Source organism: Aricia agestis, chromosome 9 (genome assembly GCF_905147365.1).
Source record: "Aricia agestis chromosome 9, ilAriAges1.1, whole genome shotgun sequence".
NCBI lineage: Eukaryota > Metazoa > Arthropoda > Insecta > Lepidoptera > Lycaenidae > Aricia > Aricia agestis.
Genome location: NC_056414.1, coordinates 3041833 through 3060217, shown reverse-complemented (window position 1 = coordinate 3060217; position 18385 = coordinate 3041833). Strand labels below are relative to the sequence as shown.

Genomic DNA, 18385 nt, shown 5'->3' with positions numbered 1-18385 from the left:
GGTTATGGCCAACCTAATTTTAGTTGACTACTGAAGATTAAGGGCCTGTTTCACCACTTTCCGATAAAGTGCCGAATATGCCGATTCTCCATACTTTATCTGCCAAGTTAGAAGTGGTGGGTAGCCTATTCGACACTTATATGGAAGTGGTGGCTGAGCTTTGTGAGGGCTCGCGTCGTCGCACCTTTAGGCCTACTACGAAACTGTTTTGAGACTCAAACAATCGGATGAGAATGCCGCGTCCTGCTCTAACAACGTATTTTCTCGTTTTTTAGAGTAGGACGCGGCATTCTCGTACGATTGTTTGATTCTCAAAACGGTTTCGTGGTACAGCCCCTTGATTGACTGATGATAACACATCAATGTAGCAGTAAATCAATAGGCGTGATAGTTTTTCCGTAAAGTGTACCACAAAATGTTCAGGTTGTGGGATATACTAGAGCTATTATTTACTGGTATAAAACTATGAAGTATATAATATTATATATCTATGAATAATAAATACTGGTAGGTATACAGAGTGTAACAAAACTAAGTGATAATTATGTTCATTATGCATGGGTGCTAACTGCTAATGTTTTAAAGCTTCCTCTTACATTATTTTGATAAAATTTTGAATAGAGATCCTGACACCAGAGTCCCGGGACAAGACATAGGTGATAGGATACGAGTCGGAAAGGACACAATAGTTTTTATCCTGGAAAAATGTAGCGTTTCCGTTTGTAGCCGTATTTCGGCAAAACGAAATTGCGGACAATATTTAGTGGTGGCTACACCTAAAACTTAATATTATTTATTAGATTATTTGGAAAGTGTATCCAAAACTGAGTTTCCACATAAAACGTTCACTGCATCTTAATTTGTTATCTATTGGCATTTGTTTTATTAAATTTAGTATCGGAAAATAAATAAAAGTGTCACACATCTAATTACCATACCGGCTTCTAATATTCAACATTCTTGTGACTCTGTGGTTTCGAGTTCCAATTTCGTAACTAAAATATTCCGAGGCACATTGAAATGAGTTGAATGACTGTTATGCGTATACATGTTGATGGTTGACCATGATGGACACTGGACAAGCGTTTACGAACGTGTAGTTCAAGGGTTCCCAAACTTATTTTGTATACGGGCAGTACTTTGGAAACAAATTATGTTTTATTTGTTAAGGTTGAATTGCACCAGAGGCGTGGTTAAAGTTAAAGTTATTTTTATAGTTAAATATGGCGTCCTTTAACTTTAACCTTAACTTTAACCGGAGAAATTCACGTATGAGCGGAGGTAAGGACGCCATATTTAACTTTAACCAAAGATTTGACATTTTGCACTGTAGTTAAAGTTAAAGTTACAGTTAAAGTTAAAGTCAGTTGGTGTAACCCAGTCTAACTTACCTATTTCAGGGTACCTCTGGAGTCTGGACTCTCTCAGGGAAGCGACTGTCAAAAATGTCCAGCAGTGGAAGACGAAATACCTACAGTCATCCAGATTCCCGAAGAAAATAAGAAAAAAAAACTTTCTCGAAGGTTAAGTAGACTTTCAGAACTCTATATCTCCTAAAGTAACTGCGACCGAAACGCCATAGTTGCTACTCCAGTGTAGGGATCATATTTTCAAACAGGAAAACTTAAGTTTTTATAAAATAAGAAAAGTTTGGCTATCGCTGGCTCTTATTCTGTTAGAGACTAGTTATAAAATAACGCTGTGTTATTTTTATTTAATTTTACTTATTATAGACAGTCGTAAAAATATTTCAGTTCTTATTTATGAGTAACAAGTTCCATTTTTGGCTTCGTCTAATATTTATAAGAGGCTTAACATTGATTTAAATCTGATAATACTTTTGAAATTCAAATGTCTGAATGCAAAATTTTTGGGCTTTCGATGTTTGCTCGATAATCAGGCTGTGGAGTGAGGTATATTAGGTTTTGTAAGGGCTTTGAAATATACACGAAATTCGAGGTATGATAATTGCACCCCTAAACCATGTACCTACCCCGAAAAATAGAAAAATAATAAAATTTCCCTTTGAATCTGAAGAAAAAGGGACATGTTTTTTACATTTATAAACAAATAGTAAAATAATACTATTAAAATATATTATATTACCTGGGTAATAACTTATTTTGTTATTAAATTGTGCAAGACGTAGACTACTAATTATTCTAGCTGGAGAATTTTAGATTAATTTTCGCCAAAACTATGATAAAAACGGCCTAAAATAAATGGACAGACGTAATTATTCTTTTTAATCTAGCAATAAATCTCCTCGTAAACGATAATTGCAACACCAAACATCGGTTTAATTTTGGTTTTATTGGACTTATTCGTATAAAAAATACTTTTTTGTACATCATAGAAAGGAACCCAAAGAATGTAAGATTGTATGTTTTTTTTATTAAATAAGGGGACAGACGAGCAAACGAGTCACCTGATGGAAAGCAACTACCATCGTACATGGACACTCGCAACATCAGAAGAGCTGTAGATGCGTCGCCGGCCTTCTAAGAGGGAATACGCTCTCTTCTTGAAGGTTTGCACTTTGCAGGTCGAGGCTGCAGGTCGTATTGGTCGTATGTTACCTCTGCACGAACCATCTTAACCGATTTTGATAAAAATTTATATGGAAATACTTTGAATCCCGGCAAAGGACGTAGTGTAACTGAAAAGTGTACGGTTCCGCCAGATAAACTTTATAACCTCAAAATGTTTATCAATCAACAACACCGTTGAATAGATCAAGTCCTGTTAAATAACTGCAAAAATAATAATGGAAGTCGGTAGAAAGACAATTTACCTAATCGTTGTTGTTCATTACCAGCTCTATATTTTTACAAACTAAGTTTTATGTAAGTTTATTAATTAAAAACCCAATTAATAGGCTTCGACTATTTTTGTGAAAGGAAAGATAATGCCATAATTTGTAAGAACTTTAAAATAAAACCGGTCCTTTAATGATTACTGCCGTTATCACTAAAATCCCTTTTGACTGAGAAAGTATGGAAATCTACTTTGATAGTTAATAGACTTCCAAAAAAGAGGAGGTTCTAAGTTCGAATGCATACCTATACTCGTATTTCTATGGTCACCTACAAAGCTTAGTAATAGTCACATACATACATTAAAAAGTCTAAGTTTAACATAGCTTTTCCAAATATTTGAGTTGCAATGTTTTAAACCAACGTCTGTAATAACCCCACATATTATATGCCTATAAATGCCCTATAATAACCCCACCAAGTTAACGGAAGCGGTCTTTTGACACCCTGTATGAGGCCCACTTGCGCCAGACTGGGTTAACACGGTTAACTCTGAGTTAAATTATATTTCGGAGTTAAATTCTCATCATGTCTTGCAACACCAAGAGTTAGGAGTTAACATCGTGTTAATTTTTTAAATTTTTAACCCACCGATGCGGGAGGGTTAAATCAACTAACTCCGGGTTAGTATTGTCAAAACTGATTACCTACTTACTGAGATTTTTAGGTTATGATTTGTAGTTCGTTGTGTTCGGTTTAATGTACCTCCTCTACACATCAAGCGGGGACGATTTCTGAGTTATAATTAATTGATGATTTATGAGTTATGTCATTTTATGTAAGACTTGTCACTTAGAAGTTCGGATGGTTGTGAGGTCACAGAATGGGTCAAGCGGAAGACCGGCGTTGGTTGCCTGCTGAGTGTGCCAACACTGCCGAGTTTGGTCCAATTTGCGGCTATGCTAATATTCACTATTTTGTAATATTCCTATTTTAAATTTATATTTTTTGTTTTTATTTAATATTATTATGTATCTTATAATTATTTTAGCTGAAAATAAACGTTTATTCTATTCTATTCTATTTTTTTTTTTCGCGCCCACTCCATCGTGTGGGGTGTAGTTGGATAGGTTTTTTAAAAATATTATGGGTATTCATAGATTATTTTCTGATTTAGAGATCCATTTGTGAAATATTAAGTTTTAAAGTGGAAAAAATCGTTATACTCCACTGTCCCCACTCTCCCCCCCCTTCTACCAGCTAAACGGTCGTTTCTGGAAATGTGGAAAAATTGAAGGGAGTAGGAAATATGCTGAATTTAAAAAGTTATAAGAACTTAAACTACGTATTGCACTAGTACTATGCAATGAGTACTTAGTTTATGTTCTTAATTCAAACTTCGGATGTTTCCGTATCCTGTCGGCCCGATACGATACGACACCGTACGATACGATACGTTTTTGGACGTTCAATGCTCATATCTCACTCAATGCTCACTCGATTATTCGATTTTCTTCATAATTCGAAATTTTCAGTACTTTTTCGGTCTGAAAATGGTACTTACTTAATAAGTATTTAGGTACTTTCATCTATTACAAATTAGGTACCTGATACTCCTATTTCCTACACTGCACGCGGGGGTGTCATAGGTCAATGAAACGAAACCTTGTAAGTTTTCCCCGTAAACAAAGCATAATCACTTTTAACCAACTTCTAAAAGGTGGAATATATAATCTTAATGCTAAAGGAAACCTTATCTCAAAACAGAGACCGCTTTTTGTGGGATGATTGGGATAATTTTTAGGTTCAGAGGTCAGCACATGTCAAGTTTTGATGTTAAATTAATTGCCGTGTGTAGTAAGTTTTTATACACATTAAATCTACCTCTAGGTAGATCCTAGAACATAGATCTCACATAGTAAAAATCTTGACTTAGTCTATGTTACAACAAAAAACCACAAGTATTTTACGTGTTGTTTTCTGTTATTTATTTAAATAATTACCCGAATTTAAGTAGAAAAAAAAAATACTTTTTGGTTTAAAAAAAGGGCGGGTAAGTTTATTTTTTTTAATTTTTTAGGTTATGCAATCGAAATAAAGCTGTATGCATTAAAAATGTTTAATTTAAAATGGACAGCGTCGAAATTTTTTCCCGTTGACGTCGGTAAAAAATATGATTTTAACTTTTTTCATGAAATGGTTAATAGGTGAAGAACAACAGCTTACCTTATTCATAAAGGTGTAAAACTTGCACTACACTAAAGGCACTAGCACAACACAACCGTCCTCACTGCGCCTTCCGAACTACTGACATGTTCCACAAGTCACAACTTTCGTCTTCTCGACGCCATAAGCGCGGCAAAATGTTACGATGCCTTAAAATTATTAAAAAAAATGTGTTCCTAATTCAAATTATTAAAGAGTGAATCATGGTTCTTAATTAGGTTCTAAGCACATTCATATTACTTAGTTAACTTAAATACCTAATTGTTAAAAAAAATAATATTTGTTGTAAGAATTACATCAAGTAAGTTAAAATTTGAAGAAGGTTGAATACATTTTTCAACATAGGTAGGTAACTATGAATCCCCTTGCAAGTTTCATCAAAGTTTAGCTATCTTAGGTACTTAATTTATTATTGTGTAGAATTGTAGATTGATTGAATGAATGTATGTATTATTAAAATTTGAAACCATACGACACACGTTCTAATAAACAACCTGCGATGCTACGGCTTGAGCTCATACTGGTTAGTTCAACATCAAGATTATATCAATGTGTTGGTGACTGATAGAAGACACGAATTAAAACGTTGACACGCTCGATACAGTCAAACTAGAACTTTTTAAAAACTAAAATTACTGCTGTGCTACCAGGAGAGAAGTCACCGAAGTCCATAAAAGTATTAAAACTTGTTTGAAATACGTAGATCATATAGTCTTGTGGAGGAACTAAAAATATAAGACCTAAATTTTAGGAGGCTACATAGTACTTACACACACCAAAGTTACATAATTAAACGAGTGAATATAATTACACCCCTCTTTTTGCGTCGTGGGTAAAAAAAAGTAGTTTATATCCTCTTTAAAAAAAATGTGAAGTTGCGTAGCAACCAAAGACAAGATAAGTTGTATCGGAGTCAAAATTTTATTAACATTTAAAACCATTTTTCCACATTCCGGTTAATATCGGTAAGTAAAAGAGAAAGAATAAGTTTGTCTCCAACGTAGAAATACTTAACATAACATTTTAATATTACTCGACATAAATTAAGAGTAAATGATGTTAAATTAACATTTAAACCGATACTATAAAACATCGATCGATAGGAAATACGTAATTACTTAAATACTTTTCGGCCAATTTCCATTTATTAATAACAAATCGAACTAAAAAATCACGTTGGCTGATTAGTAAGTAATTCGAAAAATTTAACAATATGAACCTCATTCATGTATTATTTTTAAATCAATCTACTTAATTGTCGTCTTGACGTTCATTCATTTGTTTTCAAATGTGGAAAACGATAGCCCTGGACGTCGAATGCATCGTTTGTAGAAAAACGTTGCAGAAAATAAATCACGATCCGCGAGAGAGAATAGACATGGGGAAAATAACAAATAAACGATCGAGAACTCCGAATTGGTCGCCCGACGAAAAACATTACCTGCTAGAACTGATCAAGACGCACAAAGACGTGATCACCAAACCTAACAACGGACCCAACCAACACGAAGAAAAGGATGCTGCGTGGAACGATATCCTACGGAAGTTAACTGAAAAATTTGGTAATAAGTTCGCCGATTTCTCACTTAAGAAGCTGAAAACGCAGTGGCAGAATATGAAACGTATCGCTCGGGAGGAGATTACTAATTATGGGGACCAGCTCCAGAAATACACGAAAGTCTCGCTGGATGTGTGCGATGTTTTGCAGTTAGACAAAAATGGCGCTATCAAAACTGAAAATGTTAACGCAACGATAGCCACAGACATAGAAATTAAAACTGAATGTATTGATGAGTGAGTATTTTTTTTTTGTTTTACGTACAATTAGAACTATAAAGCAATGTTATTGTTATATTAGGTTTTCGATGTTGTAAATACTTAACAAAAATGTAACTAGTGATGGTTAAGCGACCAAATGGATCATTTTCTTTACAGTGCGAGCGCAATCATTTAAAAGTCTGATCAAAGCATAAAGTTAATATACTTAGCGGAATAGAGCAACAATTTCGAGCGACAAACGAAATATTATGTGTACGGTCTACGTATACACTTACAAAAGCATGATTGAACATGAATACTATGAGATTAAATTATTGTCAACGTGCCGATAAGTGCCGACTGGACTGGACTGTTAAAAAAAGAGTTCTGCTGTCATATTGTATCACACGTCTCTTGTTACCACGCAGTGTTACTGATAGTGACATTTCGCTTGCTCAGGCCATTGTTTCTCTATTCCGCTAGGTATATTAACTTTATGGATCAAAGATAATAATTGACATTGCCTTTGCCATTATAAGTCAAATGTAGGGCTTCACACGAGACGACAGTTAGCGAGAGTACCAAAAATCTCGTCTCGGTCTCGTTAATCCTCAAAAAATTGAGTCTCGTTTAAGTCTCGTCTCGTCAAAGCTGGGTACCGTTAATCAAATAGTTAACTTCGTTAATCGTTAATTCGTTAAAAAAATGTTAGCTTCGTTAAACGTTAAAGCGTTACATTTCGGACGAATTAACGCAAGTTAACGTTAATCGTTAATCCGTTAATATGTAATATAGCCTTGTTGTAACTTATATCATTGCGTTAGCGTACATACAAAACCTGTTGGCTCAAGGTTTTGGAAGTTAAAATGTTAGGGACAAAACAAAATACTTCTAAAATTATTGACTAAATTATACTGCACTCTTCTTTATCAACATGCAAATGATTTATAATAACTGCAATAAACAAATCACTCTCTCTATAAGCACCGGCGCTGAGTAATGAAATGGTAACACGAAACAAATCTCTTCACACTAGCACGCGCCTGAAAATGTATCTAGTATTGTTTTTGTTTCACTCGCTGCTGCCGTGCCGCGGCGCCGCGCTGCCCGCCCGCCCGGCACTTGTCGTTTACCATACTAACTGTCTGAAGTCTGAACCTGTTTTCGCGCCGCGCCGCTGTGCCGACTGCCGTGCGATAAAGTGCGGCATTAACGATTAACGGACTTCTGCATATTAACGGAAGTTAACGAGTCCGTTAATATTTTTAAAAGTTAACTTAAAAGTTAATCCGTTAATCGAAATGTTAACTTCGTTAATTAACGATTAACGGATTAACGAGTTAATGCCCAGCTATGCGTCTCGTTACCAGTTGTCTCGTCTCGTCTCGCTTGGTTGTAAATAATGATTTATTTCTATAATATAATAAAGAGAATAAGGAATATTTCATGACTAGCTTATTTATATTATGATGATAAAGTGCAGTTTGAAAGGTTACCAGATTTTATATTTTGTAAAATATATTATTTTCTAAGTGGACCTTTTCTGATTTTTCGAATAAAAACTTCATAAAAAAATTAACGAGACCCAAAACGAGACTCTCGGAATGTCCTGTATGTGGTCTCGGTATTGCCGATAATATTTTCCAAAACGTCTCGTCTCGTTCTCGTCTCGTAAAAGCGAGACGAGAACGAGACGAGACGAGAAAAATCTCGCTCTCACGTGAAGCTCTAGTAACTAGTCAAATGTTTACAGAGAGATGAATGATGCAAGTATCTACGAAAATACTACAATAGATAATTTGGAAAATACGAATACATATGGATCTACTGCAACCACACTCGTAGTAGAATCTGATACTAGTTGTGTTTCTGAACGGAACGACAATGAAACAAGCAAGAGGTCAGTCGACACCATGACCGATTTTAACACAGACAATTTGGAGAAGATAGCTGCATTTCGCGAAAATCTAGAAGAAATGTTAAGGTAATTTCTTAATTCTTTATCAAAATTTAAATAGGCAGGGAATACGATCTCTTCTTTAAGGTTCGCAGGTTGCAATGGTCCGGAAATACTGCTTGCGACAGTTCGTTCCAGAGTTTCTTTGTTTATTAAATAAGCTGGCAAACGAGCAATCGGATCACCTGATGGAAAGCAACTTCCGTCGCCCATGGACACTCGCAACATCACAAGAGCTACAGGTGCGTTGCCGGCCTTTTAAGAGGGAATTGGGTAATAGGGAAGGGGAGGGTAGGGAAGGGAATGGAAGGAATGAATCCTATTCCATTATTATTATTGGGGGTAAACTCACTCGACGATATATAGATATAGATATATATATATATATATATATATATATATATATATATATATATATATATATATATATATATATATATATATATATATATATATATATATATATTTTTTTTTTTTTTTTTTTCCGGTGGTTTTCTATTCTGCTTCCCCACCATTGACTCCAAGCGTTGACGTCTCCTCCTATTATGATGTTTTGTGTGAGCAGTTTTGGGCAGATGTCTTTTATTTGTTGTATATATGGGTCGATGTTTTGATCAGGCTCTAAGTAGATGGATAGCATTCCTATTCTGGTGTTTCCAGCTTTAATTGTGATGGCTGCAATATTTTCGGTAACCAATTGAGAGTCGTGGGTGATTTCCACAAAGTCACCGAATTGCGGCCTTCATCAGTAGAAAAACATTTCTTATCAGCGGAATGTGATATACTGACTAGGAAGGTATAAATAAATTATTAAAAAAGTATATTCCAGGTGTGCAGATTTAAATGCCTGTCTCTACACAAACCACAAATATTTTGTTTGCACATTCTGCAGTATGTTTTAATTTTGTTTTTAATTGCTTTTTTGTTCGACACTCCTCATGGCTTCCCGCAGTTTTTCATAGCACCTTTCGCCGCTTAACGCTCATCTTGTCAATGTGATATACTTACTGACTAGCAAGGTATAAATTATTAAAGTATAAAATAAATAAATTATTAAAAAGGTATATTCCAGGTGTGCAGATTCTGAGAAGCAGCTAAAACTGGAATCTCTACAGGAACAGCGGCAGATCATGAAGGCTATGAGGGAAACTGCTGAGCTGAACAAAATTATAGCCGAGCAGAAGTTGAAACATGTGTTGTGGCTGAAGAAACATGACATTACGTGAGTACAATTATTGAAACTAGAGATCGCCCAATGGTCGAAATTCGACCTTAGTTTCAACGACATTAGGACTACTACCTATATTTTGTAAAAACTTTATCATATATTTTTCAACTCTTGTCTCTGGGACTCAGTTGATTTCAGACTGGCCGTGTAAGCATTGTCTAATAGTATCTCAGACTCAATAAAAAAAAATATAATCCATTTTCAATTTGTCACGTTTTTGTCAACAGACTTCAAACATAAATAAAAGAGTTTAATTCGTATGTATAGGCTTGTCACACAAAAATCTGTCAATTTTCCTAGTGTGTATGTTGTAGTGTGTGTAATGTTTTATTTATTAAAAAAAATTATGATAAAAGCATAATTTCAATATAATATTAGCTCGATGCACTCCTTCACCCTATTAACTATAACTGTGCAAAATTTCATTCACCTACGTTTCCCCATTTTTCGTCAAAAGGGATACAAAGTTTTTGGCTCACGTATTAATATATAGATGACAAACATAATAAATTATTACATTACCTATAGTTTTCTTATTTACCTCGAATTTCCTTATGGGCCTGTTTCATCACTTCGATAAGGCTATCCACTAATTAACTTGACAGATCAAGTATGGAGAATCTGTCAAGAAAACGTTTTGAATAGCCTATTAGACACTTTATCAGAAAGTGGTGAAACAGGCCCTTAGGCTTGGAAATAAAATTTTCGTCGGGACGCTATCACATTTTTTCACAAATATCAGCGTTTTTCAAGTACCATTTTTAAGAATTAGGAGTCACTGCGATAATATTTTGGTTTCAAATGAAAGATAATATATTCATCTCCACGTCTACACCATAAAAAATACATACAAAATTTTCACATTTAAAATACGTTTCAACCATCACAATAATCGCAAAAGATTAAAAAAACCGGCCAAGTGCAAGTTGGACTTGCCCATTAAGGGTTCCGCAGCAGCAATAAAGTTTATTTTTATGAAATTAAAAGATTTTTTATTTATTTTCATATTTCAGTTGATTTAATGAAAGTTAAATTAAGGTTTACCGTAGGGTTTACCATTCATCACATATAAAAAACTACTGGCTAGATCTCGTTCGAACCAATTTTCTTTGGTAGTTTTTGTAGTAATGTACATCATATATTTTTTTTAGACTTATCATGCCCCTACTTTAGAAGTTAGAGGGGGAGGGACACACATTTTACCGCTTCGGAAGAGTCTCTCTCGCAAACTATTCAGGTTAGAAAAAAATGATATTAGAAACCTCAATATTTTTTGAAGATTTAATAGACGGAAGGACGGACGGACGGACGGAAAGACGGACGGACGGACCGACGTAAAAACAGGACAGTGTCCGTCTGTCTGTCTCCAGGCTGTATCTCAAGAACCGCTACAGCTAGAGTTCTGAAATTTTCACAGATTGTGTATTTCCGGTGCCGCTATAACAACAAATACTAAAATCATAATAAAATTAATATTCAAGGGGGGCTTCCATACAACAAACGTGATTTTTTGTTTTTTTTTTGCTCGTATTCAATAATGGCAAGAGCTAAACGCTTTAAATTTTCGCAAAACACGTCATTATATTTGTAATTTAATTGTTTATAATAAAATTTAAATAAAGTTTCTTATTTCTCTCAGTAATGGTACGGAACCCTTCGTGAGCGAGCCCGACTCGCACTTGGCTGATTTTTATGTGATACACGTCCATAATAATTACACAGGGTGTAACAAATATAAGTGATACTTTAGGGTGTGTACGTGTTCCTTGTAGAGAGTTCACTGTGAAAGTAGCAGCACTGAAAGACCTAAATTTTTTTTCACTTTTGTATGGGGAAATTGGCGACTCTCGGGCCACTTGCCCATACAAAAGTGAAAAAAAAAATCGTCTTTTAGAGCTGCCACTTTCACAGTGAACTCTCTACAAGGAACACGTACACACCCTAAAGTATTTTCACTTATTTTTGTTACACACTGTAGATCCGCGGAGTTTTAGCTCCGTGAATAGACTATAGAGCGCCATCTATATTTGTATGGCAGACTTACACAGACGCTAGCGGCCAGTCCAAGAATATTTTTCTTATTAAATAAGGGGGCAAACGAGCAAACGGGTCACCTGATGGTAAGCAACTACCGTCGCCCATGGACACTCGCAACATCAGAAGAGCTGCAGTGGGTTGCCGGCCTTTTAAGAGGGAATACGCTCTTTTCTTGCAGGTTTGCAGGTCGTATAGGTCCGGAAGTACTGCTGGTGACACTTGACAGTTGGTTCCAGAGTTTTACAGTGCGCGGCAGAAAGTAACAAAAAAAATTAATATGAACTTTTAAATAAAAAATTACAAATTTTAACACTATCATAAAATATAATGAGCGTTTAAAAATAATATACTCTTTGTAAAATTATAAAGCTGCGCGTGCACTGGATCGGAATCAGAGCGTACGGATTTGTTGCTTTGTATTGATTTGTATGGTATATGGTACTGCGTGCACTGGATCGGCATTTCTGCGCCTAAGACCGGAATTTATGCCGATGACGTCATCCGCAGCCGCGTCTATGGGTCAATTTATATATTTAGTGTAGAGTCAAAGCGCATCGAAACAAAGTATCAAAACTGAACATAGCAAATCCAACCTTAACTCCAAAGCGTTAATGCACACATTTCATATATACATTTATAACTAAATTGCTGATGCGGAATCCGAATGCAGTGGACGCACCCCATCGGCATTTCGTAAATGACGACGTTCCGTACGCTCCGTACGCTCCGATTCCGATGCAGTGGACGCGCAGCTCAGCAGCTCAACAGCGCAGCAGTTGGTGCAATACGGGTGCACGGTGCACCCGTATTGCACCAACATACTTTTAACTTTAACTATGTATAACTTTAAAGTTTTGCCGGGAATACGAAAGAGTGACGTTGTGTTTTTGTATTATTTTTCTAAAATTGTGTTAATTCGGTTTTTATTGTGTAATGTTGACAGAGTAATTACCATTAAATATTCGATGTCGTGCACAAGACGTCTGGGCCAGTGATACAACTTCAAGAAACGTCCCATTTTGTGTTCCCTCAAAAACTCCATCGAAATTTTTTGTGAAGGGTCTACCACTTTACTAAAATAACTGACTTGACTCGTTGACTTCACTGACTACTTTTTTAGACTTTTACTAGACTTTCGACTTGACGATCATCTGGAAAAAACGAATATATAGGTAGCATGTCAAGAAAGTGAAGGAATTAAAAAGTATAGATGTAGCAACATCGTAGTGTCAGATCCCTTTCAAATCAATCGAAGAAAAAAGGGATGACACTAAGATGTTGCCACTTTTTAATTTCTTCACTTTCATGACCTTAGTGTTCTTGACGGACTTAGATAGATTTTGTAAACTTTTTACGATTTTTTTCCCCGCCATATTATTTTACTTGATACTGGCCATGGTTAAAAAGCCGAGCGCAATAATAAGAAAAAAAAACTTTAACAAGTGTCAACTGTCAAGTGTCACAGTCAAAAATTATACGGTGTGAAAAATTGCGTTTTCGAACAATTCCATTTTAATAATTCCTTTTTGTACTTAAATCTAAACAATAACAATGAATTTCCTCGCAAGAACAAGAACATCGCTCATGCCTGCGATTGCGAACATGAGGTAAAACAATGTCTTTCTTACTCTCCGTAAAAAACAAACATTTGGCCCGGCCGCCAGGTTACGCAATCTTGGAAGTTTTTCAAGTCGATTTAAAAATAAATATTGTATTTATTTCTCCAACTATGCCTTATTTAGAATATGAATCAAATGCATTACTAGCAATCAATCTTTTGACGCATAAAAAGGTGTTTCAAAATCGCGATAGGTTATTTTTTTGACAGTTCAATGTACGTAATTTTTACAGTAAATATTTTCCCGTGACCTACCTGTTATCGTGCCCTTGCCTACTCTATTTTATTGTCACAGTCATGACAAAGTTTAAACTTATTACGTATTGCCATAGAGTAGTATTATATTACATATTTATAAAATATTCAATTACTGTAACATCAAGATTTGAATCTTGATTGATCAAATTGATTTCATAAAATATTAATTGTCATAATGATTATCTTAAGTATCATTCATCTTTTCTTTCAATTTCTGTTTTGGGCTTGCATAAATTTTATCTTATTTATCTATCAAAGTAGATACGGTAAATAAAAGGAGCAATTTACATTCCAGAATGTATTCCGGTGAGCCAGGATCAGGAGCCGGTAAGGGAGGCGGCGGCGGTGGTGCTATCCGTGATGCCGGAGGTTCCTTCGGCAAGATGGAGGCCGCCAGAGAAGACCAGTACTTCTACAATAAGGTTAGTAAAAAGTTTATGCATCTAAGCTTACTATACACGTAAACGTAAAAACAGTTTTTTAGGAATCATAATATTATTGAGTTTCTTGAATTGCCTTTTGCAACTATAGTGTAGTAATTTTGTGTAATAAGTAATGGATAAAACTGCATAGCTTATATGTATACCAAATAAATGAGGCTTTTTATTAATTGATTTTGTTAGGTTTGGATTGAGGCTATATAATTTTATCTTGACCTTATTAATAATTAAAAAAAAAAACTTTCTATTGCAGCAAAAGGAACAGCTAGAAAACCTCAAGGGTCATCTGGACAAGGAGATTGCTTTCCACCAGGAACAAATCAAACGCCACGAGGATGCGATCAGGCGTCACAAGCAACAGATGGCTGAGATTCCCGAATCAAAGTGAAACTATAATACACTCTACAGCTCCTTTCCAATTAATTTTTATCTAAATCTAAACAAAATTTAATAGAACTACCAATTATTAACTCGTTTGTGGGAATTCCAGACAACAGATTTTAAATTGTTATGCGGCACCCGAGTGCCACTTGGGATGGATTAAATGTCACTTAATAAACATGCAATAATTACTATGGCGCTTTAACCTATCAAGCCCCATAAGGACACTGGTGACCGTGTCATTAATAGAATAACAATAGATCTCCAAGAATCTGCGATCGAAGGATTTGGTCAAGTTTTATGTTTTGTTTACATTTAGAGTGAAATTTATTGGGTCAAGGCCTGATTTAAAGTGCCCTAATATAAATCTATGCAAGGTGTAGCCTGTGCAGTTTAGAGGGTTTGAAACAAATACATACAACATTTTTATTTTTGGTCTGATATCTTTTGTTTCAAACCTTTTATTTTAAAAGTTTTATGCAATTAAAAAGTCAACATACTAAAGCGCGTTTATTTTTGTTAGTTTTAGTTCTGAACATGTCAATATAATAAGCAAGAATAATTTATTTACTTTTATTTACAACTTAGGAATATTTAAGGGTTTTTATTGGCTTTGGGTTGCAGCTGTTTTTGTACTAAGTCCATACATTATAGATAATATTATCTGCACCTTATAAAATTTAAACAATATTTGTTGATTATAATGGCAACAAAAAGACTTAGGTTGTCTCAGCTGTTTATCTAGCTCGGTTTTCGAGTTACATTATAGCCTGGAAACAAACAGACAGACAGAAGGAGAGGCAGCTAAGAAGGCGGCCGTTTTTACTCTTTGGATACGGAACCCCTTTTTTTTAAGACGGGAAATGCGCTTAAGCATCCTCGGCGGCACTGGGGAAGGACCTCCGGGGTATGTGGGACTCGCTGCAGTCGAGTAGATGGTAAGTTGGCCGCAGCTCTACCAACTAAAACCCGCCCGTGCCTTCTCCGCTTTGTGCTGGGTTGCTGGACCCGTCTGAGACGAAAACTGCAGTGGATACGGAAACCTACCAAATAAAAGTAATACATCGAAAAAGCGACATCACGAGTAATTTGTATTCTGTGAGCGACATCCGTTGATGGCAAGACAAAACTATGTTTAGCGCCATCTATCGGTGTATTTATGTATCAATTTGTTATAAACAAAAATGACGTTTCACTTAGTTCATAAAATAAACGCTAGATGTCTTAAGGGCAAGGTAAAATTCAAAAAGAAAATATTCTACAGTGGCATTTTCAATATAAAGTGAGCCCCCCGTTTTTGCTGTGTCCCTCATGTGTGTATGTGCATTCTGCCCGTCCTAACCTACGATGCGCAAACATGGTTATTGACCGATTCACAAAGGTCTCAACTCGGGGTATGCCAAAGAGCAATGGAGCGCAGTATGTTAGGAGTAAAGCTTCTCGATAAAATAAGAAATACCATACTGCGTTCCCAAACGGGCATCAAGGACGTAGGTGTCAAGTCGGCCAAGCTGAAGTGGGAGTGGGCGGGCCACGTTAGCCGCATGCATCCCGATCGCTGGGCAAGGGTCTCAACTCTCAACCGAGTGGGCACCCGAAGATGGACGCCGCCGCCGAGGCCGGCCTAGAAAATGGTGGCGTGACGAGCTGGAGGCATACCAGCCAGGCTGGCTATCGGTGGCGCAGGAGCGAGAACAGTGGAAGATCCTGGGGGAGGCCTTTGCCCAGCAGTGGGAAACTATAGGCTAATAAAAAAAAAATGTGTCCCTTACACTTGGTTCTCTGTGAAAGTAGCAGCGCTGAAAGAACATTTTTTGTGATTTGTATCCTGGGCAAGTGATCCAGGGCAAGCGTCAAGCGCCCCAACGTCATGATATTTTTCCATACTTAAAAAATTGCACTGAACTAGTACAAAGAGCTAATTACAAAAGTTTCAAAACGTTACTCTTTCAGCGCTGCTACTTTCACAGTAAACTCAACTGACTCTTACTCTACTAGAATAACGCTGTATAAAGGAGTGAGCACACTGAGACGGGTCGTGCCGGGGCTCATAGCAAAAACCCGCCTCCATACAATTTGTATGGAAGCGAAAATCCGCTGCGCCCCGACACAGGGTGCGATTCGCGCATCCGCTTCCATACAAATTGTATGGAGGCGGATTTTTGCGATGAGCCCCGGCGCGGCGCCCCCGGCACGGCTCGTCTCAGTGTGCTCACTCCTTTATATGTACATAGTCTCTACAATATATACAGCGTACTCATAATATTTTATTTTGGTGCAGTTAAGGAAAATGTATGTTTGACTATCTATTTCAATATGCAGCCATTCTCAAAGTGTGTTCCGCAGAGCCGATTCATTAATTGAAGACGTAAGTGGATGAAATGGATAAGTAACATTTCATTATAAGGACAATTAATGACAATTACTTATATTTTACCTGTATAATTTGATGAAACCAAAACTTACCTAAGTACTTTATGATATTGACAGTTAATTATTAGACTATGAGTCTGATTGAGCCATATTTTGCGAAAGCTATGGTATTAAAAGTTTGTCATTGAATTAACATTATCCTTTACTATTAGAGGGCCGTTCATTAATCACGTCAAATCTTTTTTAACCCATTAATCCCCAAGCGGCAGCCGGCTGCTGCATAACAATTGAAAATCTTTTGTGTCTGCGATACCCTCGATGGAGGTGTTTTAAAGCATTTTAATTTTTTAACCCCCCTTTGTAATTATTCCTCTATGCCAGGGTTTCTCAAACCTTCGGTTCCACGAACCCCTGTGTAAAATTTCCGTGACAGCGAACCCCTTACTAACTATAAGGAGAAAATAAGGTTTTTATTTTAATAAAAGGTAACTCAAAAAGTGCCAAAAGAAATGTCTTTCTAATATTAATGTGATGTGTGTACTCGTTTCTTGTCGCAAATGGATTCAATGTTGGGAGTAGTTTTGGACAATTTTAACCTTAATTCTGACTCGGTATATAAGTCGATTTCTGCTTTTATTCTTTATCATGACCTGGGTGCGAAAACCCACTCTCACATAAGTATGTTGTAGCAAAGAGTAAAAGAAAATTCACCGCTTTGCGTGAGAGTTCGAAATACTCTGCCTGTCTCGCTGCCCAAAATTCTATCAAAGACATCCTTTCAAAATCAGCTTAATTAAAGAGCTCTCTACGGACATTCGCTTTTAAAATAGTTAATATATCTATAGGCATTTTTAATAATGACTCCTGTTGCCACCATTGGTAAATCTTGTCGCGAACCCCCTGCCGTCGAATGGCGTACCCCACTTTGAGAAACCCTGCTCTATGCCATAGAGTCTATGGTTAATACTTACACTTAGTCTCTAGTGAGGTTTGACTATTACTTTTTGCAGGTAGAAAGACGTTGCTATTCTTTTCCAACTTCCAAGTAAGTGCCAACTGTCACTTCGGCCGCGGCGCGGCTGAGAAGGTATTAAGGTAAGCCAATAAATGTAAACCAAACACCGTATTGATCGTACATGACAGGCTAAGCATAAGTTAATAATAACAAGTGGTTTAAAAGGTGAGAAAATCTAATAAGTGGGAGATCTTCGGCACGAACGGAGCAGCTCGGCCGGATCCTTCTTAGAAAGGGGCATGCATGGGTCGTGACACAAATTCATGTTTCGTGTAATTGAGTTATCAGTTAGGTATCTGGATTCTGATTGTCTGGTTGGGGTTTCTCAGGTCCAGGAA

General features: G+C 36.3%; 3 protein-coding genes across 6 annotated transcripts in view; 2 read left to right on the top strand and 1 right to left on the bottom strand.

Moving 5' to 3' along the window:
• LOC121730224 (protein scarlet-like) overlaps nucleotides 1-5116 on the bottom strand; it is a 41542-nt gene extending 36426 nt beyond the window's left edge. Inside the window, exon 1 of one of the 2 annotated variants that reach the window (XM_042119179.1) lies at nucleotides 4983-5116. The gene's annotated coding sequence lies outside the window, so the exon portion shown is untranslated. The remainder of the gene's footprint in view (nucleotides 1-4982) is intronic. The other variant, XM_042119180.1, reaches the window with a different exon arrangement.
• A 767-nt stretch (nucleotides 5117-5883) lies between these two features.
• LOC121730667 lies at nucleotides 5884-9923 on the top strand. Its single transcript, XM_042119811.1, has 4 exons — nucleotides 5884-5947; nucleotides 6287-6776; nucleotides 8494-8724; nucleotides 9770-9923. The coding sequence occupies exons 2-4, from the start codon at nucleotides 6361-6363 to the stop codon at nucleotides 9921-9923; spliced, it is 801 nt and encodes a 266-aa protein (XP_041975745.1). The 5' UTR covers nucleotides 5884-5947; nucleotides 6287-6360.
• A 3495-nt stretch (nucleotides 9924-13418) lies between these two features.
• On the top strand, nucleotides 13419-14850 carry LOC121730231 (ATPase inhibitor mai-2, mitochondrial-like). 3 transcript variants are annotated; one of them, XM_042119193.1, is made up of 3 exons: nucleotides 13419-13569; nucleotides 14134-14260; nucleotides 14532-14850. In XM_042119193.1, the coding sequence occupies exons 1-3, from the start codon at nucleotides 13514-13516 to the stop codon at nucleotides 14664-14666; spliced, it is 318 nt and encodes a 105-aa protein (XP_041975127.1). In that variant the 5' UTR covers nucleotides 13419-13513; the 3' UTR covers nucleotides 14667-14850. The 3 variants fall into 3 exon arrangements, with proteins under 3 accessions (XP_041975127.1, XP_041975126.1, XP_041975128.1); XM_042119192.1 differs by lacking the exon at nucleotides 13419-13569 and adding an exon at nucleotides 13677-13774; XM_042119194.1 differs by lacking the exon at nucleotides 13419-13569 and adding an exon at nucleotides 13700-13796.
• Nucleotides 14851-18385: the final 3535 nt, after the last annotated feature.

What these genes read in the sequence shown, in the direction of transcription:
- LOC121730231 (XM_042119192.1), top strand. Translation starts at nt 13,692, where the DNA reads ATGCCTTATTTAGAATATGAATCAAATGCATTACTAGCAATCAATCTT. An exon ending in GTGTTTCAAAATCGCGATAG is followed by an intron (nt 13,775 to 14,133) that starts GTTATTTTTTTG and finishes TTTACATTCCAG; the next exon opens with AATGTATTCCGGTGAGCCAG. An exon ending in ACCAGTACTTCTACAATAAG is followed by an intron (nt 14,261 to 14,531) that starts GTTAGTAAAAAG and finishes TTTCTATTGCAG; the next exon opens with CAAAAGGAACAGCTAGAAAA.
- LOC121730667 (XM_042119811.1), top strand. Translation starts at nt 6,361, where the DNA reads ATGGGGAAAATAACAAATAAACGATCGAGAACTCCGAATTGGTCGCCC. An exon ending in AAAACTGAATGTATTGATGA is followed by an intron (nt 6,777 to 8,493) that starts GTGAGTATTTTT and finishes AAATGTTTACAG; the next exon opens with AGAGATGAATGATGCAAGTA. An exon ending in AATCTAGAAGAAATGTTAAG is followed by an intron (nt 8,725 to 9,769) that starts GTAATTTCTTAA and finishes GGTATATTCCAG; the next exon opens with GTGTGCAGATTCTGAGAAGC.